Below are 24256 nucleotides of genomic sequence, written 5' to 3' on the forward strand. Positions count from 1 at the left end.
AGTCTAATTCTCGTAACTCAAACTTCTCTTCAAGAAAAGGCCCAGACTATGCTTACAGTCTGCTTTGACTAATATGAGAGATCAGTCCACCAAATTAAATATATTGGTCTCTACTGCCCCCTATATAAACAAGAGACAGAACACAACTTTTACACTGTATCTGAAGTATCAGGAAGAAAACTTCCATCCATTCCTACAAAGATCAGATTCTAACAGACAGGAGTAACATATGAAGAAGTAGACATAAAAAAGCCGTATCTAGAAGAGCATGAATTGAATGGAATAGTGAAGAAAACAGTGGTCATTTCAGTACTCCAGACTTTAGAATTTCACTGTAAATTCTCACGCACTGAAACAAAAATGGTAAAACTTCATATTGAAAACAATATAATAGTCTTTTGGCTCCATGTAACATATTTAAGGGGAAGACATCAGTCAGCGCATTTAGACCATTTCCATTACCTCACTTTTGGAGAATGTTAAACATGGAAAAATATCTTCCCGATAAATTTTGTCCAAGAAAGGACATGTTCTGTCCATAGTAGGCTCATCCTTCCAAGATCTGAAGTCATTGTACAGAGACAGGTCAGCCTAAAACACACAAAAATTCACATATTTTAGTAATGTAATTATCACACTAGTGTCTATCATTTGCAAATATCCACAGGTAAATAATCAGCATTGAAATGCTTTCTACTGTAATGTAAAAATTGAAAGAATGTAGTGTGCAAACTGAAAGAAAGCTATCATGGTTCAGCTACAAATCTCTTCTTAAATCCACTTTCCTAAGCCTGTAAATTCAAGCAAATCAAAACGTATGATTTTCAATACACAGAGATCATGCATCTACTGGTTACCATTACACCAGGGACAAGCTAATTACCCTTCCCCCATTTCCTAAGCTTACAGATAGCTTTGAAAAAATTAGGAAGAGCCAGAAAACAGTTTCCATCTTCAGGCATCTTCATTATAGTATTTTAGCTCACCTCCATTTATGTGAGTTAAGAAAAGCAGAGAAATTCAAAGAAAACAACTGCTATCCTAGACAATTCACATGTTCATGCTGCATCTGATTCCCAACATCCAAACACAAAAAGAAAACAGACTAACACACTGAACATACTAAGAAAACAAAACAGGAATTCAATGTACAACTCAGTTAAAAGTATACCATTATTCTTCATTTTTCATATTTATGCTAAAACTCTCTCCTACATCTCCCTACAACAGAAAGGCAAGGTTGTTCGCTGGGAATGATTTGTGAGCCTGCTCCCACCACAGCTCCACTAGTCAAAGAAGAAATGCTCAAATTATCTATTAAATCGTGCTCAGATGAACTGTGTTCTGTGTTAGGACAAGACAATTGTACCTGTTTTGAAAACACTTTGTTTAATCATCTCCAAGCTGAGATCAGTTAGCAGTAGGATGCCACCTACCCAGTGTGGTGGTCCAGAGATGGGTACTATGTGGTTATTAAAAATCTATTTGTGTTATGGGGCAGTCTGTCCCACGGGCTTGCTACCTACCAACAGCTAGAGCACACTGAGGTGCTCCCAGAGCACATCATCTGCTTTAGGGTTACTTGAGAAGGACCTTTCATGGGCTCCAACACTGCTGCAGGACACAAGCCAAGCAGAGTGGGGGTGAGTGCTTCTGACACATGCTCCTAATCCAACATGTAAAACTAACTCCAGTCCCAAAGGGATATACAACACCATCCTGCTCCCCAGGTGCAACACTATCATCAGACTGGTTTTGACTTTCTACTTCAGCACCTTTTGTCCTGTTTAAATCCCTTTCTGGAACTACAGCAGACCTGTACTCCTAAAACTATATGCAGGAGAAAGATAGGCCAGGATGTGAATTTAAAATTTTGTACAATTAAAATAATAATACAGATAAGATAATGAAATGGGGAAATAGTATATATTAAAAATTGATTCTTAATCCTATTTAAAAGATCAGTAATGCTGCCTTGAACCAACCTCTTTTTCACTCCCTGTGCATCACCCCTTCTGAGTTATCAGCCATTCTTTTACGTAAATGCTTTGGGGAGTTCTTTCACCATTTTCAGGGATTTTTGGTAAAACTTAATTCTTTGTATTTTCTTTTTTTTTCCTTGCAAAGTAACCTACAAAAATTAGACTGGAAATTTTGTTTTTCATTAGAGCCACTTGCATTACGCTCAGGTACAATCAGGAACAACTATCTTAATTAAGCTAATCCATAAGTGTTCTGGTTGCTAAGTCACCAACTTCATTGTACAAGTGGAATTCAATAGGTGTAACTGGCTCCCTAAAGAAACATTTCCCATAACTTAACCCATCTTGGGTCTGGCTTTAAAAGTAATACAGTCAAGAGATACCAGAAGAAAAACATCCATTTTTATTTGTACTCTAGAATTCTAAAAATTAAGATGCATTTTTTATTAACTTCGTTATTTACTAGATTTACCGAATTTTACCCAAACCTACAGTTTATAAAGAAGCTAACTTGAAAAAAATTGTTCAGTGACCATAGCTTGATAATCTTCATTTTCAATCTAAATAGTGTGATACATGTGTATCTCCTCCCTGTCTTCACTTATGCTTTCATTAGATCCCAGTTTTGATTACCTGAAATTAAATATACTATATAAATGTAGCAATAATTCCAGTTAAATTTTAAATGCTTTCATTACAGTAAATATGACATCAGCTCTTTGAATAACACTGATGCACTTACCAACATTTCTGGTGAGGGAATGCTACCTGTCTGCTTAAGATCTGGGCAGCTATTCAGCTTATCTCAATCTATTTAATATCTAAATTCATCAGACATGTCTATTTATCCTAGAGGTTACTACCACACGCTAGGAAATATTTCTCTGGGATGTTGGCAGCTTTTTAGCTCCACTGCAATTTAGGGTGGACAGACAGACACTCATGACTCTGTCTACATTCCACAAAGAAATCTGAGAGCCAACCTGTATTTGCACCCAGCTCCATCCCACAACACAAAGCCCTAGGTGGGTATACTCTGCAAAAGGGTCCAAAACTATTGGCTCAGGGCCAATAGACACCCCTGAGCAAGGGTACTCCTGACCCTCTTTAGAAGTCAAGTCACTCAAAGTTAGAAGAATAAGATCCACAGAATAACAACTCACTGGCAGGAATAACCAGCAAGAAGGGGACTGAACCAGGGTTTCAGACCCAAGCTCTCAGAAATGCAAAAGATGTACCTTAGAGCAGCTATAAATAAAACCAGTAAACAAAATGACACAGCACTGGAGAACAGGAACAGCTGGGAAGGTATGTATCCCCTGCTTAAAACAATGTCCTAGCTACCATGCCAAAGGCACTCTTGCTTTTTTCACCCCATTCTACATTCCATTAAATACTCAGAAGTGTAATAGAGAGAAGAGAAATAAAGAAGAGAAGAGAAATAAAAATACTCAAGTCCCAGTGGGTGGAAAACCTATGTGTTTCTAGGTGATTCCCTAGGCCATGACTGGAAGAAAAAGTCACCAGTTTGAGCAGCCTTGAAGTGTCTCCTTATGCAGCCAACAAAAAGATGAATTAACTAAAGAAAAGTGCCAGGCAGACTGGTTCTTCTTCAGCATGATCTCCATGAACACCACCTTCTCTCCACGAGAAACTGAGGCAAAACAGATTTCTCTGGTCTCTCACTTTTGCCCAACACTCAAAAACATCTTTTTTTTTTTTTTCCCCCCTGTATGAAACACAAACTGGAAGATACCATAATTTTCTAGGTTTATAGTAAAATGTCGTCTAGTACAAATGCAGTTAATGGTGACAGGCAAAAGAAAGTATAAAGATCTAGTCAGCATATTACCCCTCTGACAATAGCCAGCAGCCACAGAGCTGGTTGAAGAGACATCTGAAGGAAAGGGTAGTGATGCGTACTCTTTTACAGCCTCAAAACTCCTAGCAGTCTGTAGCTAAAGAAGCTTTCTAAGCCAAATGTCATATCTATCTTCTATATATCTTGAGAGGCTTTTCTTTTGTCACTTTGCATGACTTTATTTTGAACATATTTTTAATCTTGCTTCCTTGTGACAATGTTTCATTATGCACTGACTAACAATTCTTCTCCTTTTAGCTTCCAGAATTTTCATTAATTCATTAATAATTGTTCCTCATTGATCTTCCCATGTCAACTGAGATTGCAGCAATTTTTCTTCTACCTCAACTATCTCTACTAAGAAGTCCTTCCATTAGGTTTGACCATTTTTGTCACACTTCCTGCTATTTTCAGTGTCCTTTCTGAGATGAATACATCATAGCTGCATGTACAGAAACACTCTTACTACATGTTGATACAGCAGTATAATACTACTTCTTTTATTATTTATTCCTTTCCTAAGAACTCCTAAATCTCTGTAGGTCTTTGACCATCACTGAACACTGAGATGGGGTTTTCAGACAGTGATCAGCAAGGACACTAGATTTTTTCCCAGTACAACACACCTCTTTCCAAGACCACAACTTCAAGCGTGCTAGCTGCATTTTTTTTCCCCTAAATGCCCTGTGTCTCATTTATTGATTTTTAGATTTCATCTGCTGTTCTACTAACCATCCAGTAAAATAAGCTCCTTCTCAACACTTCGGTCAATTTTTGCTACTACCATTCCAAGGACTCAAGTACCAATACCTTGCTCCTTATTTCCCCATTTTCAGTGACATGAGCAGATTTAAAAAACAAGCAAACAAACCAATAAAAAACCCAAACAAACAAAAAAAACCCAACCCACATAAAAGACCCACATACACAACCCTGAGGATTCCAGGGACTCATCACATGTTCTCTAATTACTGATTTCATCTTTCCCTGACCTCTTTCACCCACTACTGATCTAAATAATGACTCTTCCTCATTTTTATGACAGTTTATACAATGTTTATGAAAGTTTATGAACTTTCAGTGATGGGCTTCATAAAAAAGCCACCAGGATTTACCATTCAGTTATACTGTTTGGGATTTTTTAATCACCACTTGCAATTCCAATATTTGAAATCTTATCTCATCTTCCCTTAATGACTTAAAGGTAAATAAGACTTGGAAAAATCACTGCTTATTGGTATGTAAGGAAAGTTCTTTCATTAATGAAAACTATCTCTAAGATAGTCAGCATTAAATGAAGATTTAAGATATGCTCTATTTATTATAAAACAAAACAATAAAGCCAGTTTATCAGCAAAAAGAGAATGATCCTTGTACATTACCTCTTTACAGTCTTTTACAATTGGCTGCATCATGGTAAGGTCCTGATGACTGCCACCCATAGCACTGCTTGTACTCTTGTTTCTTGCATGGCCTTTCTTAAAAGGAGTTCTTCCACCAGACTGGAAATCCTTAGTTGGAGATGTTGGTGAAGTAGACAGTACTAGTGTTTTCAATGCTGCTACTTCAGCCTGGAGGACATCAATCTTCAAGGGCCAGGGGGAATAAAGTCATTAAGAAACAAAAAAAGTATTTGTTTATAAATATATTAAATCACTTAACATCTCCAGCTATCTTGGTGCAAATCAAAACTTCAACTTCTAACAGTACTAACACACAACTACCTAAGCAATTGCACATAGTAGTAGCATTGGCTTCCTATGCAGCTTGCTGGATGACATGACGCTGAAACACCATGTCCACGGGTGTTCACTAAGAATATGTCACACAACACAAAACAACTGAGTATATATCCTAAAAATGTATACAGGTAATGCTCTACATCTTTATGATTCACACTTCAGATTTAAAACCATGTGAAAATACAAAGCAAACAAGTTGGGAAAAAACTGACCTTGCCTTGTGCTTCTTTTAACTGTTTCTCTGCAGCAGCTTGTTTGACATTTGCTTCTTTAACCATTTTGTGTGCTTCCTACAAAAGATGTTTAGCTAGTGTAAATGCTTCACACAAATTTATGAAAAATCCAACAACTAATGACATACTTTTGCTTCATGAAGACTACGTGTGACAATTAAGATGTGCAATAGTCTGAAATTAAATAGCTACATTAAAAAAAAAAAAATCCCTACAAATCTATGACTTTGATTCATCATTGGCCAACTAAGGTTCTCCTTGGTTCTGAGCCCAGATTCACAAATTCAGCAACTCCACCCACCCCACTCCAGCAGGAACAATACCTGTCATGAACACCAGCCTCCAGTCACGCTTCAGTGTCTGACAAGTTCCTTGACCCCCAAGAGAAAGACTCAACCAGTAGCAACAAAAGCAACATAGGCACAGTAGCACATTCAAAAGAACTTCTCCCTTCTTGTAGCCAGAATAACCGGTTTTAGATAACTGTAAATTTCGGCATGAAGGAACCAGTCAAACAACTACGAAGTCTAAATTCTTGCCATCAATAAAACAGACAAAACAACAGCTTAAAAACACTTCATCATTTAATAAACATTTTTCAAGTAGAATGGAAAAAGCACTAATAAAACAACCCAAGTAAAGAAACAAGGCTAAGCCAATAAAGAAGGAAGCATAAAAGGACTGAGGGTTTTTCCAACATGCTTTTACCTCATAACTCTAAGCCTTTTGTCTGTATAATGTATTTGTTTAGGCTCTGATCCAGCAATTTGTGCCTATGATCAAATTACTCTTCTCCCGTGGTACTTAGTGAAGCCAATAAAAATCAGAATATCAGAGCCACCAACCAAATTATTTGGGATAGGATCCTTTTCATATCTGTAAAGCGCCTAGCACATCTGGACACTATATAAATAGAACAAAAAAGTTCATACATTGTCATACCAAAAGATCTGGCTCCCACTAGCATACAACACAGCTGTATAGTATGGGTTTGTAAAATTCTGGTAAGTAACAAGACACATGCAGGAATGAGAACATACACATTTATACAATGTGTACAAATACATTTAACATTGACCATGCAGTTTCTGCTTTGTGATGCATATTTAAAAGCAAAGCATGTTACTGTGCTATTACAGTGTAATAATGTAATATATGCACCCAGCTGTGCAAAACAAGCCTCAATCTTCCTCTGGGATGCAACAACAGAAGCCCTAGCACATCCCTTTATATGGCTGCTGAAATTAGTTGGATTCAAAATTAAACACGAATTCAAGGGCTGCAGATCCCAGTGCAAAAAAATCAATAAACCTCACCACTGTGTCTTGTTAGAGCCTCTAAGAGAAATCAAACCACAAAAGAAAACTTAGGGTAATATGCCTATAACAGTCTGGACAACTCAAACTATTATTACTAATAAACTGTATTTCAAATATATTTTTAATAAACTGACACACTGTTCTAAGCAATGCAATGTCATAAATAAAAAAATTTCACTGATAATTTTCCTTTTATTCCTCCACAGTTAAAATACCTGCCTGACATTTTCCTCCTCCCAGCACACACAAATAATTATAATATAAAACACCCTTCCACTCTTTTACGTTTTTACACAAAGGAACTGCTTAATATTTTAAGTAACCTTGCTCTGTCAGGATGTAGTTTGTAATTTGATTTTTGAATGTCAGTGTTTTCAAGTGTTTTAACAGCACTTTTATACAATATCATAGGTTTAAAACACTGCTTCTAAAACATACCTAATGTTGTATCTTTATGCATATGCTGAAAATCTATACTTACAATTTAGTAAATGTATAAGGCATCCATGGATTATGAAATTTATTTTGACAGTTAAAGATACTACAATTTAGGCTCAAAGCATTCCTATATATATTCCTAAGAAAATATGAGAACTGATCCTACTTCAGGTTATGGATTTAGCATTTCATTTCTGTGTAATACATCTCACAATCTTTGCTGGTACTACTGCCTCTTCCTCAAATGCAAAGGTTCCACTGAAAGTTCAGGCTTCTCACTTGGTAATCAGGTTTCACCCTGGTGCATCACTCAGCATTAATGTTTCTTTTGAAGTCTGTGGGTGTAGCATGCTACCAGAGCCAAAATTCAGAAGCTGAAAGTATGGTTAAGTTATGTACTTGCTACCTCCATTCATCTGGAACTACGTTATTTTTTTATTTAGTCACCATGGCAACACCAAATTTAGCTCTTATCTAGATAGCCTTGTTGTCAGACAGAGAAGCTGTCTCAAAAATAGTTATGCCAAAAAATAAGCTGATATATTTCCCTTATTTTCTTCATTTTGTGTCTCGGCAGATTGACAAGCTCAATAAGGTGTCTCGCATCTAAGCAAAAAGCCTGCTGCATTCTCTTAAGCTTTTACTTCAACACTCCCAAGTCTCCAGGACACAAATCCCTTTATGCGCTTATTGATGAAAAATTCAGCATACAATATACTGGTTCTACATAAAACATCTGGCTCAGCTTCTCTTAAGTATATCACATCGAAGACTCCAACAAACCTCAAACAGACTAGCTGTAAGTTCTTCCAATTCCTGTCCAAGTTGATCTCGCACTTTAGAAAGCCTTTCACATTCTTCATCTTTTAACTTCAGCTCCTATGGAAAATTGAAAGTTATTTATTCTGACTTAGAGTAGTAATTTGGCCTTTTAAAGCTAATACCACATGAGAGGGGGGGCAAAAAAAAAAAGCAAATAATCAGAGGAGCATAAAACCTTTGCTAAACAAAGCCTTTCAAAACAGTCATCTCAACACTAAAAACAATTGAATTAATGCTATGCATATACAGCTGTTTCTTCCTGCTGTGCAGAATTATACCAGGCCAATCTAATGCATACCTAAGCTAAAGACCAACATTTCCAAAATACTCTGAAGTAAAAAAACCTTTTTTGCCCCTGGAAGTATGAAAGGCTGTATTCACATAAAATATAGATCAAATTAATTGTTGGGGCAGACAGAACACCAGTTCATCTACCCAATCCTTTAAACATGCTTAAAGTAATCCTTTTTTAAAAAATTTAAAAATTTATTAAAAAAATAAAAAAACACTGACTCGGGACAATCCGCAGTTCTAAACGAATCTTAAAACATATCTTACTATAAATACTGTCTTCCAAATATCTCTTTACAGTGTTTCTGAAATCATATGTTAATTATATCCTTGCCCTTGTTTATGCAGATTTATAAATAAAAGTAAAGCAACTTAATGAAATTCAAAATGTTAGTGTCCACCTCACTAAAATTTGAGTGAAAGTCTGACCATAACCAGTTTTGCAGTAAGATTTTAACACAGATTTGGCAGTATAAGGGTTACGTATGCCCAATCTCATCTGTACTAAGGATAAAGTGGGGTACTTTGCAGAGAAGTAGAAAAAGGCTGACAGGAAATTTGAAAGAAAGTTCTTCTCCCCTTCCACATCCATTAAACCCTGGAATCCCTTGCACAAAGAGAAGGATGTAGAGATAAAGTAGAAGAAAGAAAAGTAGCCAACCTTTCAAACTTTTTTTGGCCCTAGCTCCCTTCTCATCCCCATCCATCTCCTCTTTTTCCTCTTCCCCCTGCCAAGAAAGCTATTACACTACCATCATTCCTGAAATACAAGGCCAAAGACTGTCACTAGTAGGTTAAAGACTTCAAATACAATCTAGCAACGATTTGTTCTGAAAACCTCCATAAGCCAGTAAAAAATAGCTGCCTTAAGAAAACTGCACGAGGCCAGTCACAAGAGAATCATAAAAAAAGGCCCAAATGGCAGCTTCACTTGAGTTTTTGGAAGGTGGTTAGTACTTCTTCCAAAGACTTCATGACTGAAGTAATGTTGCATACAACTATGTGGGAACCTGCATCTTGCCTTACACATGCTGGTATTAGGTCTTGCTCTCAATTTCAGCAGTGAAATTGGCAATAGATTTTTCTGCAAGGTGAAGGTTCCTGTTTGACTTCAGCTTGGAGACCGGACAAGAGTTTAGGGACCCTTCTAGAATCATTTAGTATCAAAGGCATTATTCCATCCTTTTATTTGGTTTTAACTTTGAACATTTTGATTGATTTTTCATTTAGTTTATTTGTCATTTGGATTTTTTTGCTTTCAATATGCAACTATTTCGTGAGGTACCACTTAAACGATGGTGATTTTTCCAAACACGTTATTTCTCAAATTCGATTCAAATCTTACTTGCTAGCTACTATTCTGTGCACAGTGACCTCTTTCTCAAAAGAAAAAATCCAAAAAGGCAGCAGGAAAACAGCTACAGATGGAGACATAAAAAGGATAAAGAAATAGAAAAAGAAAGTGGAAAATATATAATTATTCTGTGTTGGTTTAAAGTATTTCCCATATAAAGTATGGTTCTTAATCAGGAAATTTAAGCATTTTGCATCAGAATCTTATATCTCAAAAATGAGTTGAAACTTTTCCTGTAAATGCAGAGGAAAGATCAACATTTCCTTCGGCTTATTTCCCTGATTTGTAAGCACAATGCTACATATACATCGATAAATCTTAAAAGTAGGTTGTATCAATATTCAGGACAAGAGCTGTCAAACTAACAATGCAAGTAAAACTACCCCAGGTTCACCTACCACTACCAATACACTACTTACATAAAACACTTACATTTTGCCTGCAACTGGAAAGATTAGGAGAGATTAGATTAAAATTTAGGCGAATGAGTAAAGTTTCTTAATGAAAACAAAAAGACAACACCAGGCAGTCTACTACGCATGGCTGCTTAGCTGGATTTGTCAAACACTAGGCAAGTTTCCATGACATGATTCAGGAGAAGCATAATGTAAAATATTATTTTTGTCAAGTAAATTTAAGATCAGTTTTTTTAGGCAGGGAAGAAATGAAAAATGCTCAAAGCAAAAAGCTTAGAAGTTATTAGAAACATTACTACTGCCTGTGGCTTAAAGGCATTACTAAAGACTTCCCAGCCATACCCAATAAAGAAGGAGAAAAGACAACTGTGTGTGCTAACCATTCATGCTGCAGTCCTTTACACATTACTGTTCTGAAAAAGTAACTACATGAAGATGAGGAACCATTATAAAGCACACTACAAACATACTTACAGAAGGCAAGAAAAAAAATTAACGTGCTTGGAAAAAAAAAAACAGTTAAAAAAAAGTCTGTATCAAAAGGTCATATTGTTGTTTATTTCTCTTTGATCTTCTCAGACAACAGGGTGGGTATTTTAAAAGAACCATGAGATAAGAATTGCAAATTACTGCTTCAAAACCATTCACACTTTACATTCTAGGAAGAAAATCATCCTACATCTAGCTCAGCAATTTAAAGTCAGAACTAGATGCATAATAACAAGGAAAGAACATTTGCTACAGATATCACCTAAATTCTGAACTGTGGGATACTGCTGAATTCTGATGTTGTCAAAGTAATTATGTTAAATGCAGTCGTATTTGACTGGTCTTCACTCAGCACACAAGCTGAACAAGCTAAATAAAAATCAGTCTTTTGCATTCAGATCCACAAGGAAGCGATCTGATGCGACAGAAGATCCAGAATCTCCTTTCAAAGTTAGCAGCATTTCACAAACTATTGAATTATGGTGTGGGTGAAGATGTTTCTATTCTGCTTTCATGTAGCCTTCTTTCTGCTTGCTGGAGAAAATTCCTCTGCCTACAATGCACTGTAACAGTGTAAGTGGCGTGGAAACTTTGATGAAAGACAGCCAGGAACTGCTAAAACACCTTCAGAGAACCAATGCATCTTTAACCATCACAATCCTGTGGCCTTACAGTTCAACTGCAGTTTGATTTTAGAAAAGACTGAAAGCATACGCTTCAGTACAGTTCTAACACACCTCATTTTATTGTTAACTTATAAGAAATAACAGAAATTTTAAAATGCTGTAAAGTACTGTACAGTACCACTGGAAATCCTGGGTAGTTATTGTGAACCCATTCATTGATTAATCCATGCAAAGTTTCAAAATATCATGTTTTACAGCAGATCTGAAGACATGAGATCAAATTGTAACATTCAGTTTGTTTCTGAAATGAAAAACGTATACAGAAATTGAAGCCTTTGAAAGAAAATTCTAAATCTGAAAATCAGGCTCTCAAATTATGTTAAAATTGACAGTACATTCTATACTATCACCTCTTTCACAAAAGTATCGGGGGGAAACAAACCAATTTTACTAGGAAAATATAATTCATCCACATTTTACTACAGAAAGTCAAACATGGCTTTACTTGTTACTAACAACTGTACAGGTCTTACTCTAAAAGACCATAGGAATCATGGAAACCAAACATGTTACAATCTCTGGCAGACTGCTCTTTCTTCATCAAAGATGGTCAAAATATCAGTTTGTTTGAGAAGGAAATAGCTTTGGGTCAAATCACACAAAAATTCAAGAAAAACGTGACTATCAAATGCTAAAGCTCAGAAACAACAGGTAAGCTATCCAAAACATATGCAGGATGCTGATTAACTCAGATGAAAAGCAAAAGGTATTCTCTCACAAGGACTCCGCTAAATTTGTATAACAAGAAATACTACGTATCAAAATACCATCACTGTTCTCTGGGAGAGCTATCTACATGTGGTTGACCTATGGTCAATAACCACAGTGACAGAGCTCAATCCAAACATGGCAGAGAAAATACAAATGCATAGAGACATGAGGACATAAGGTTCCAGGCATTACCTTCACTAAGTCTTTTAACACCACCTCACTTCCCCTGATGCTGCTTTAGAAGATCAGTGAAACAAGAAGGGTTCAGATGATCTAAAGCAAACGCTACCCATCTCCACCTTTAGAATATAGCCAGAAATTACTACTTCATGAAAAAATAAGCAAAACAATTATCTGAATGGTCTCAGAGATTGAAAAAAAACATGTAATTTTAATTAAGGGAGCATTTTAAGGCAAAAGTATGTAAAATCATATATGCCCCATTAGTACAGAGTTCAGCACTGCTTTTAACCTCTGACCAAACCTTCCTCCCAATCTTATGAAATTATTTGATCCTGCAACTGATTTAGATTGAAGTAGAAAGTGTATTTTTCTCTCGTCAAGACATGAATTTTTGAAAGACTTTTTTAACAATCTTGCCAGCAATGCCATTCATTTTAGGAAGTCATAGTCTTAAGAAATCCAAGGCACACACAAAACAGGAAAAAAAATACTTATTCTATTACTGAATAATTTATTCAGAAACAATATTGAAATGTCTAACAATTACATGGCATACATACATTATCTAATATAAAAAAAACAAACGTGACAGCACTTTAAGAAAAGAGTTGCACTTCAAGCAAAGCGAAAAAAAAATCAGTGGATCCCTAAACTTGAAAATTTCCTTTTTCTTTCTAGTTCCCTTTGTGATCACAACTGCAACAAATTCAAATCAATCTTTAATGTATAGTACAATAGCACACAGCAGGAAATTTGGAACAAATGAAAAATGCAAAATAGCAAATTTGCATTTAATTTGTTCATTCTCCATAGCTTGTAAAGTTTCCAGGCTCAATAAGCTCACTAAATTCAAGTGCAAATTATAAATCTCATTTTTCTCACTAGTAAACAGCACAGAGAATTACAGAGAACTTAAAGCCGTTGCACAAAAGACAACCAGTTACACAAAGACACCCCCTATTCATTACATCCCTACAGGGTTTGAACTGAGTACTCATCAACAGACGTGTATATGCTTGGAAACAGAAGTTTAAAGATTGCATGACATATGAATATCACAGACAGGATACAGCACTATGTCAACAGCCATGAGTTTTGGAAGAAAGATACTAGAGATGAGTTATGGATAGGGAAAAAATAGTCCTCATGCAGGAAGACAGTGGGTATAATGGAAGAAATAGGGTTTACTCTTGCACAGTCTGTGCAGACCCTCTGATGTGACTAAGCAACCCTGAAACAGTGCAAGTTTAGAGAGACAAGCAAAGCAAGTTACCTCTGCAGTATAACACTGGTAAGAATCACATGAAGAGTTGAGAATTAGCAAGAACGCTGACATCTGTCTCAAGTTAGTGCTGAACTGCTTTTGTTAAGACCACACAAAGAGTTTGAGTACACATAACATGCAGTTAAGTATGTCCTAGCAGCCTTCATGGCATTTCCTTAAGAACAGCCCTAAAAAAATTTCAGAGTGAAACAGGAAATATTTCAATCTTTAAGAGACAAAGTGGTACACATTGCAATAAGATTTTTAGATCATTCCAAGCTATAGTAGCAGATCCAAATTGTAATTTTCAAGTACATGAGCTATAATTTGGTATACTGTAAAAAAGAGCTTTTCTAAAGTTTGGATGTTAATTAGTCCTTACTTTCTAGTGTTCCAAGTTTAACTGCTAGGATTATATATCCACATGCAAGGTCCTCAAGTTTAGCTCGTGTTAATGTTTCCTTTCAGTGGTCAAAAGCTAAGCAAACACACACATTAGCCACCACTCAGCAATAAATCAACAGAAAAAGCAATGTATGAATCCATAGTTAAGGTTTACTGGGACAGCAATGATGACTGCATCCAACAAGAAAAGGTAACAAAACAGAGGGCAGCAAGTTCAAACACAAGATGAGCTTAAACCTGAACAAGAATGGAATCACCTAGAGGAGAAGAAAGGGCACAGATACAAATAGCACAAAATATACTCAAAAACTTAGGCACAGAGAAATGTTAAAATTATAAATAATGGCTTTGCATTTATATAGCACCATCCATCCAAACAAGACAAAGCGCTTTACAAATATTAATGAATTGAGACACAGTGTCTTCAAAGGTATCCATATTCAATTTGAAGTGTGTTGTAACAGTACTCTAAAGAACACTAGAGACATTTTTACAGGTTGTTTCCTATGCAGGCATTCCCCTATGAAACGCTCCTGTTTCTAAAGCATTTATAAATTCCATGACACATGCTACACTTCTAAACTCTAGAGGAAAGACTCAAAAGGTAATGTCTATAAATACTTATTCAGTAACAACAGAATGACAGAAAATTACTCCTATTCTCAAATGTCAGAATGAAGGAAAGCCTACATTTCAAAAAGAGAATGTTTAACCAGATATTGCAGCAAAAGTTTCCATAGTTAAGTAGCAGCAGCAGCACTAGAAAAAAAAAACATTATCAAAGAATAATTCTAAGACATCGGCACTGCACTTAGAAAATTTTACATTACATAATTACATCGTAATAAATCCGTAAGAAATAAGCAGACTCCAAATGCACCTTCTGGCCCATCTATCATTCTGCAGTATTAGAAACACTTCGAAGAGAGAAAAAGAGGGAGAAAACAAAACAATGAACCTTACCCTCTGAGCTTTTGCAAGTTCTTCCTTCAATCGTTCATAGCCCTTTTCTCTTACTTCCAGTACAGATGGGCTCCGTAAGTGAGATAAACTGTCTGTACTCAACCCAAAAATATCTTCATTTCCTTCAGCAACATCTGCTACTGTAGTACCCTGCAAAAGCTCTCTCTCTACGTTATTGCTCTCCTTCCTGGCATTACTGTGATTGAGTGACCCACTCTGGGGTCCAGAGGTAGAACAAAGTACTGTGTCGGTAACATTGATGCTGTAAAGAAAACAATATAATTTTTATTTATATAATGCATTAAGGGTAAGTCTTTTAGAAAGGAAAGCAGTGAAGTTGAATATAGAATTATGGACACGATTTAATATTACAACACTGTAAATACTATTAAAATCGTATCTTATATGAAGCAAATAGTTTATATGCAACAAACATCAACAATTTAAATAAAAAGACACATGGCATTTACCTGACACCTGATACTTCTCCACAATTCAGTTGTCTGGGAGATGAATAAACAGGTTGTGTAGGAAGGTCAGAAACATTTAATGCGTTGGGTTGGATTGGTGTGGAAACAACAGAAGGATGTGGTCGGTAGATTACACTGGGTGAGGTAGTTTGTTCCTGAGTCCCTGGCTCATTTACTCCAAGAAGATCTGGTGTAGTAGGCGAAGCGAGGTTCACTTCATGAAAGCCTTCCAAGGGGTCACTGGCCATAATAAAAGCCTCATTATATGAATCCCTAAATGAAATAATCACATTATCAGAAAGTAAACAGGAAATAAATATATCTGACAGCTTCCTGAATTTAAAAAACACTCAAATATGTTCAAAGTACTTTGTGACAGAATGCAAATTGCGGGCTACTCCTGCAAAAGTATAAACTTCAACCACCAAAAATGTTTTTTCCCACCCATTGGACTGTTGAGTCCAGAAGATCTAACAGCAGATTCTGCATCTAAATGGGATGATAAAATGAAGAACATACTCAACATCACAAAACAATGTAATTTTTATTATAATCAAAAGCTGTTTCATATCAAAACAAATATATTTCATTCATGAAAGAGGGGCAGACCAGGGAATCAGCTAAGAAAAAAACCTCTAAACCTAAAACTTCCACTTTTCATCTCAATGAAGCAAATAATCTAGGACAGAAATCGGTGAATGTGACAATTGCAAATAAGTGAATTGTGAACAGAAATATATTATAGGTAGAAAGTACTATGAATTGGCAATTTAACTGACAATATTTCAGTTTGTTTTTTAATTACATATGCTATTTGTAAGATCAACAGAAAACACAGACAACACATGATTTTTACAAGTCCTACTTTCTAGCAGTTTATCAGAGATGACAAAAATCTCTGCATAATTCAAAACTGTGTGTTGGAAGTATTATGAAGAAATTTGTGAAGGAATTACTTAGCACTGATTATTCACTGCAAAAAAAACCCCACCTATTCCATGTTACATAAATACAGAAGAGAGAAATGGCTCAAAAAGATACTTAATGCTCAAAAAAAAATCTAAACAAAACAGTACATTGTATTTTACAGAGAAAGCTGCTTGCATCCTACACTTGAAAAGACAAGGAAGGGAGAAGATCTATAAAGACGATAGTCACAACCATGACTAGAGGATGCCATCAACCTACATGTACATCCACTTCATTAGCTACTTCACAAAACACACAGGAAGACATCAAGAACGGAATCCCAAAATTACATATGAAGTGATGTTTTAGTTAATTTAAGACTTTCTGGTCACTTTAATCTCAAAGAACACTATTCAAAATTCTTCTGCATCTCAAGGATTGCAGCATGTATACATACCAGTGTGAAACAAGGAGCTTTGCCAAATCAGCAGGCACACGTGATAGAAATTCAACCATTCAGAAAGCAAGAATATGTTAATTGCTAAAAAAACCAAACAAACAAAAAAAAGGTAAAAAAAACCTCACCTCCCTCTAAGAAACTGTCCAGACTTAGGGACAAGAAGGACCTTACACAAATTAAAAGGAACGTTTTTGTTTCATATTCCTTTTCTGCAGAAAATTTTATGCAGAAATTTGTTTTATTTTGAACTCTTAAGAGCAGTTGTACAAATATTCACACAGAAAAAACACTGCCAGTTTTGGGCTTTGAAGCTTTCCTATAACAGAGATGAAAAGCTCATTTTTGAGTTTAAGTAACTTGGGCAAATATTGCTGTTTGTTTTCCCTATAGTTCTTCTTAACTATTAGAAGCCTTATAATTACATGCTCTACATGATGATAAAGCTTGTTAAGTAGACAAATTAAAATGAAATGACACAGCTACAGGATATTTCTTCAAAGTTCGATTTCAAGAATGTTTACAGCGCAATTATTACATAATTGCTTTACCTTTAATAAGCTAAAATACTGCCATCTTTATAGTTCATCACCCCAGTTGGAAAATACCCACATTACAGATCTCAAAGTCAGGGTCACATCCACAAACACACTTTCCCTTCCTTTGTTCCCACCACTCTCTTTTCACCACCAAGCCAGCCATACCCTACACAATTAAACTGGCAACATCAACCTGTCACACTTCCCAGTTCTTAGGATTACAGTCTTTGGTACTGACAAAAGACACAGGCTCTAAACACGGATGCAGAAGGGCTGCCTGGATGCCTTGCCTTTTCTGTAGCACCTAGAAAAGTGCACCCAAATCCACACAACAGAATCAGAAATTAAGACCCACCTGAGACCAAAACAGAAACACAATTCTGCCACATAAACTCTGCTGTTGATTAGTTTCTATTTCAAGTTTGAAAGCTGCATTGCACTCTTAAAACTCACAGTCTGCCCTGATATTTAGTAGAGATATAATGGAACTTCCTATCACCAGTACCACTGACCGCTTGAAGCTGCACACCCCATTGGGCTGAACTTTGCCATGCAAGGTTTTTTTCAAAAAACTGTTTTTTTTTTAAAAAAAAAACTACTTAGCCTTTTCCAAGAATAAAAAAAGGCTCAAGAAAAGTTTATTTGTTGTTTTTTAATTTATTTTACTATTTCTGTACAAATCTTAGGGCTCTGTTTGGAGAAAATACTTTAAGTACACAGAGTAAGCAACAGGTTAAAAGATGCACCATGCCTTGTATTTATGATAACAGACACAAATTTGCCACTCTAAAGTCCAGAAGGCTATGCTGACTCAAATAGACAAAAAACAATTGAAAGTCTACTTATTATCTTTCAAATGCTCAAATGCATTTCTAGCTGTCCCTCTGGACCATCACACACCCTGGAGTATCTTCAGGGTATGGATGGGAGGAATCTATCCTAACTACATGGTCCCACTCCTTTGAGAAATGTTCTACTTAACTGTTTTCTACAGCTTTTCCACCTAACCTGCCTACATCCTGCAGTATTTTTAACAGTAAAAAAAAAAAAAGAGTTCAAACCAAAAAGATTAGGATAGTTACAAGACTATCACTCTGCTTATACATTAAATATTGACCTCAGCCTAAACAGTAAATAAATCCATGCATAACTTCTCAGCTATCAAAAAATAAGCTCCATCTGATACAGGAAGGAAAAAAGTTTAAAAAGTTATACAAGTTATTCCTGGAAGAGCCAAAAATGAAGTCACTCAGCTATATTTTTCCCATAGCCTGTCAAATGGGCACTCATAAGCAAACCATCTGTGTAAAACACTTTCATTCACAATTTTTTCTTTCCTAAGATTACTTCTCACTAGGCAGTGAGCAGGCAGAAGCTGGGTACACCACCCAGACAAGACAAAGAAATCCATATTAAGTATCTCAGTTTCAAGATTCATCAACACCATTATGAAGACACATAAATAAACCAAAACATACATGCAAAAAGCGAGGTGGTTGTAAAATTAAAAGCTCTCTTTTAGGAAAGAACTCCTCAAAGTAATGGTAACCAAAAGGAGGTTTAAAAATGCACATTAAATTTCAGTGTCATTACAGATTAGAGGCTTCCTTAAGGCTTGCAGGAAGCATTCACATTATTGACTAAGGCAGCAATCAAGAGCCTTGCTGTGAAGGAACATGGAGCAAATGGTAATTGGAGGGCTTCGCTAGGAGCCAAGCTGACTGCGTGCAAAGAACCACACTCTGCTGGCACAGCACTCTTTAGTAGTAGTTCTGCTACTGTGAACAAAAGCTGATATTCTGACATTTCAGGGCAGCACACATGTTAAATAAAATAATTAATTTTCTTAGTACTTTTTCTACCACCTTAATGTAAGGTGAAAGCTTGGAATCGCATTAGTGCCTACCCAACATAGTTATTTTTGTCTTAGTTGATACTATGCAATTAGAATCACATAAAAAATGTCAAGTACTGTAATAAATCAGGATGAAATAAATAAAACAAAATAATTCATTTCCTTATGCTTTCATCTGGAAATAATGCAAATTTGGATAGAGCTGACAAAATGTCATTTTTTTATTACCTCTTTGCTGCCACACCTGCACTGCTGAGTTACCACAACTTCATGAGGAAACTATGCTCAAATCTATTACTTTCCCTAATAATAAACTAAAATGTACTACAAAGACATCAGTTTAACAACAGTTGGTTTAACACTTCCTAAAGCTTCTAACAGAAATTGAAATTTTTAATAGCAGTAAAATCAAAATGCTTAACCTAATTTTTCTGTTATAACTCTAAGAGGGGTTTAGCTACTTTCCTGAATCAAAGCACTCAATAACTAAATACTAAAAGACTCCCAGAAAGACAGTAATTTATTGTGGTTTGTTTCCTTTTGGGAAAAAAAAATGTTGAAAACCACCTACTACAAACTCTGGAGTTTGTCTTTCACAGATTGCTTTTAAATACCAGACACTTTGGAGATAATTCTGAACAACCTCCTAATTTTTATAGTCCATTTAAAAGCAATGCCAACACCAAACACTGCACACATCGGTAATCTCATTTTTAGCTTTAATAGTAAAAGAGTACAATTATAACAGAATGGCTACCTGCTTGAGTAGGAAGAAAAAAAAAATCCCCAAAGAAGAAAGTTAACACCTCTAAACATTTTTAGCAAGAGGAAATTCTAGTTAGTATTTATCAAAAGAACGTGCCTATTAGCCATTGTGGTTTAACCTCCATGCAGCAAGCCTTTTAATATGTAACTCAGTCTCAAAGACTTCATTAGACTCCAACATCTGTTTCAGCTGATTTGGAAGGGGTCTGGAAAGTGAATTTTTCCTCAAAATGACTGCCACTAGTCCACCACTGGACCTGCATTCTTCTCAGTCATTTTAGGGAAAAATGGTTTTTTTTTTAAATATTTGGTATTATAGAGCCTGGAATGTAATATGTTTTAAAATCTAAAGAACTCAGTAGGGAATTCAGAACAGTGGACTAATTAATACCTTTTAAAGAAACAGTTCAATGAAGTAGTAGAATATAGCTACTTCAGACCTATCAGATGCAAACAGGCAGTTTAAACTTTCAATTGTTGTAAGGCATATACAGGCATTATTTTCAAGTTCAAAACTAATTCAATTACATCTATCCAGTATAAGATATTCACGAGATGTAGGCAGGACAAAGTTTGGTAGATTTTCTTCCTAAATTATCTTATATTTAATCTTAACCAGAGATTTCAAGCAAGTTTAAACACCATTATCCAATGCCAGCTGATTGCATGAACACAATTCAAGATTTGGCACAGGAATTTCTTTAAGATTTGCAAAAAATAATTCCCAGTTCTAAAATTTAGCAATTATGATAGAAATTTCTGCTCCAGGAACTCAAAACAATTTTTTAAAAAAATTTTTTTTTTTTTGAGACAGTAAGAAAGCACTGGACTACTCCAGTCTTTACATATTCTACTTTTATTTTTAACTGACCTCACACCATGTATTTACCAGCAGATGATAAATTAAGCAAGACAGTAAAGGGGAGGTAAACTGTAAGTTTGACAAGTCTACAGATTTTAACAGCTAGCAGAAACACACTTGGTTTAATGTGAGAGTCTTTTTCTACTGCATTCCCTCTAGTGTTGTCATATAACACTATGATGTGGGTCTTCTATTTTTACTCTCACTCTATGCATTGAAAACACTATTTTGCACTGTATTAAAAGAAACACAGTCTAATTCATAGCAGGATTTTATGAAGTTAAAAGGATTTTTGTTTTGATGAACTGATGATGAAAAAATCTCTTTTGAAAACTTTATAATAGATGTATCTTCAACTAGAAAAATATAGGCACCAACAGCAAGTGTCTCTCTTAGAGAAACAAGCAGCACACGAGATTCAATGACCTATATTTATGAAGTGCTTGTGAAACTTATAAATAAACATGGTTTAGAATCTAGTAGATAGTACACCCCTTACTAGAGTGAAAAGTCAGTGCTTCGAAAATACAAAGAATACCACAAACTTTCATTGTAAACAAACATTCAAAGAATGCTGTTCTGTTCACAAAGACTCTCAAACCAAGTTAATTAAACTGAAAATACGATTCTCTTTGCAGTTGCTGTTCTTTTTAAAGCAGAGCATTGTTCTGCCTTATCTTGGAAACAATTTCACAAGCCCATCTCAGGTTTAAACCTGATCACAATGACTGTAGTGTCATTCTTGCCAAGACTTGGACCTAACGACCCTCTCGTTTTCAGTTAACACTGAAAATATTCAGTAAGTAAACTTAAAACTTCAGTAAAATTTCCATGAATTTCCTGACATTGTAACTGCAAATGCATTTAAGGAAGTGTTTTCTTAATTTATTAAAAAATGGTTAGCATATTAGTGCTAATAGTCTCTAATACAAGTCTTGACAGGTTACAGTAAGACAGTATTTTACATACCATATTAAAAAGGGTGTTAAAAATAAAAATCCAAAGTACACATCGCTTTTCTGAGAAAATCCATAAACCTAAGTGGAACAGTGAGTGACCATCCCATTTGGTATTTTACATGAATTTTTAAACCATGTCAATAAAAGCTGTGAAGATACCATCAGTCTATAATCAAAATGCTTCTTGTGACTGTTCTGTTCTCCTACATAAAAAAGAAATTCCCCTTTTAAATATAGCATATCAAGATGGATATTCCAGTCGCAGCTGTGAGGTGCCCTCCCATTTGTTATTTATTAAAAGCATAATGAGAACAGTAAATTATTTATCCTTCTTTGCTCACTAGGTAACATTAACCAAGCACAACGGACGAATGACTGCCAAAAGACAATACAGAAAGCCAAACTTTAACCCTTCCAAAAACTCATTAAACAGATCTATAATAGAAACAACAATAAAATTATTAAAGCAACAAGATTTCAGGTTTTGCCCTACAGTGAGGAATACAAATATTTGAACAGATGGTAGCTGCCAATACATACTTCTAGTCTGAATGACCTTACATCTGCTTCAAAAGAGAAGCTGATAATTTCAGTTACAGCAAGTCTGTAGAACATTAATTATTTTATCTATCTAGATAACTATTTTTGAGACTTCGTAAGAACATGCTTTAAAATGAACACAGCAAACAAACCAAGCAGCATAAAACTCAGTATACTATCTGCAAACAAAACAGACAACACTTTTAAACTCATGAAAACACTGTAGCTTTTTGTCAGCAAGACAAACTCTGACGGTATCATTAAGGCTTTGGTCACTCTGTGTTCTCCTGCTTCCAAAGCCCTGCGACTCCCGGGGAATCAGCGGAGCAGCAGAAATGTCAGCACTCTGGCAGCACAAATTTCTACATAGCTCATCGCTTGAAATTAACTTGCAACCAAAATTTACTTTCTGAGCCTTACTGTCCAACATAACTACATTAAAAATTAAGGCTAAGTCAAATATGCTACTTAACTACTTCAGCTAACAAGACCACTTATCGGCGACTAAGTATGACCCTCAATATTGCTCGACAGACCATAAAGCAACCACAAACGCTACAGGCGAGTGCAGCCCCACTGTCCCATGGCACAGAACGCCACTCTGGTCCCTGCCCACGCTGTTCTGGCGCCCCTCGAAGGGGATGAAACCCGCGAAACCCACGAGGGGCCCTGCCCGGCCCTCTCCCCGCTTCTCTCTGCCCCTTTCGGCGCTCTCCCCTGATCCGCACCTGCCGCCGCGCCTGCCGACAGCTCTGTGAGCGGAGGCGAAGCGTTCAGTACTAGCTCAGCTTCCTCTCGCATCCCTCCTCTCCTGGTCTCGGTCACCGCCGCCGGGCCGCCCTTCCCCTCGGGCGCCCCACAGTCACTACGTGGGGAGCACGGCAGCTGCTCCGACCCGCCGGCCCCGGGGATGCGATGGCTCTTTGTCCGCCGTCGCTGCCTTCCCCGGACCAGGCGCCCCCGGCACTTCCCGGGCTCATCCTTGAGAACTACTTTTGCCCAGTTTTCCCTTCGACCGCGTCTGCACTCGGGAACAAACGCATCCCTGCCGCCGACAGACCCTTCCGTGCGCACGCAAGCCCCGACGGATCGAGGTACGCCCTCCCGCCGCAGACAGGCACAGCGGCATGGTCCCACGCTCCCACGTTCATCCGGGCAGGGACCCACAGCCGCCGCAGCCAGCCCGCGCCCGGTCACGGCGCCCCGGCTAGGGGCAGCGCTTCCCGCCGGCGCCGGCTCCGCCCGCCTGGGCACAGGCTGCCGGAGACGCGTCGGCGGGCAGGTGCAGCAGCACTAGCGGAGAGTCACAGCCCGGGCAGCCACCCCTCGCTCCCACTGGCGGAGCCGGAGCCAGGACCGGGGTCGCGCAGCCCCCGCCGCACGTACCTGCCGAGCCTCGAGAGAGGAGCGGCCGCCCTCGGCGCCGCGTCCCCCCAGCCGACCTGCGGGGCCGGGCCGCGCATGCGCGGCGCGGCGCAGCGCCCGCAGCAGGGCGGGGGGGCAGGTGTGCGCGGCCCCTGCCGCCCCCTAGCGGCGGGGCGGGGGTGACCTCCGTGAGGGGAGCGGGACGGGGGCGAGAGAACGCCCCGGGCCCGCGGGCCTCCGCTCGTCACCTGCGCCGGAGGCTTACAACACTGAAACTTTGGTTACAACACTGAACACTTTCCCGAACTGTGTTCGGGAGCAGGCGAGGACAGGGCTGTTAAACCCTGAGTGTTTTGTTGCCCTGAAAAACACAAGG

At 37.4% G+C, this 24256-nt stretch overlaps 1 protein-coding gene across 3 annotated transcripts in view; it reads right to left on the reverse strand.

Moving 5' to 3' along the window:
• Positions 1-23939, reverse strand: part of RAB3IP (RAB3A interacting protein) — a 32569-nt gene extending 8630 nt beyond the window's left edge. The window contains exons 1-7 of one of the 3 annotated variants that reach the window (XM_005519355.3): positions 23902-23939; positions 15630-15902; positions 15160-15421; positions 8359-8454; positions 5798-5875; positions 5226-5429; positions 463-591 (exon numbers count right to left, since the gene is read on the reverse strand). In XM_005519355.3, coding sequence (XP_005519412.1) covers positions 463-591; positions 5226-5429; positions 5798-5875; positions 8359-8454; positions 15160-15421; positions 15630-15877 — 1017 coding nt within the window. In that variant the 5' untranslated portion in view covers positions 15878-15902; positions 23902-23939. Of the gene's footprint in view, positions 1-462; positions 592-5225; positions 5430-5797; positions 5876-8358; positions 8455-15159; positions 15422-15629; positions 15903-23243; positions 23353-23901 lie in introns of those variants that run through there. The other 2 variants (XM_014249039.2, XM_005519356.3) reach the window with 2 other exon arrangements.
• Between the last annotated feature and the right edge of the window lie 317 nt (positions 23940-24256).

The sequence above is a fragment of the Pseudopodoces humilis genome, chromosome 5 (genome assembly GCF_049639895.1).
Source record: "Pseudopodoces humilis isolate 2021_Gansu_Grassland_sample_001 chromosome 5, ASM4963989v1, whole genome shotgun sequence".
NCBI classification, from domain to species: Eukaryota; Metazoa; Chordata; class Aves; order Passeriformes; family Paridae; genus Pseudopodoces; species Pseudopodoces humilis.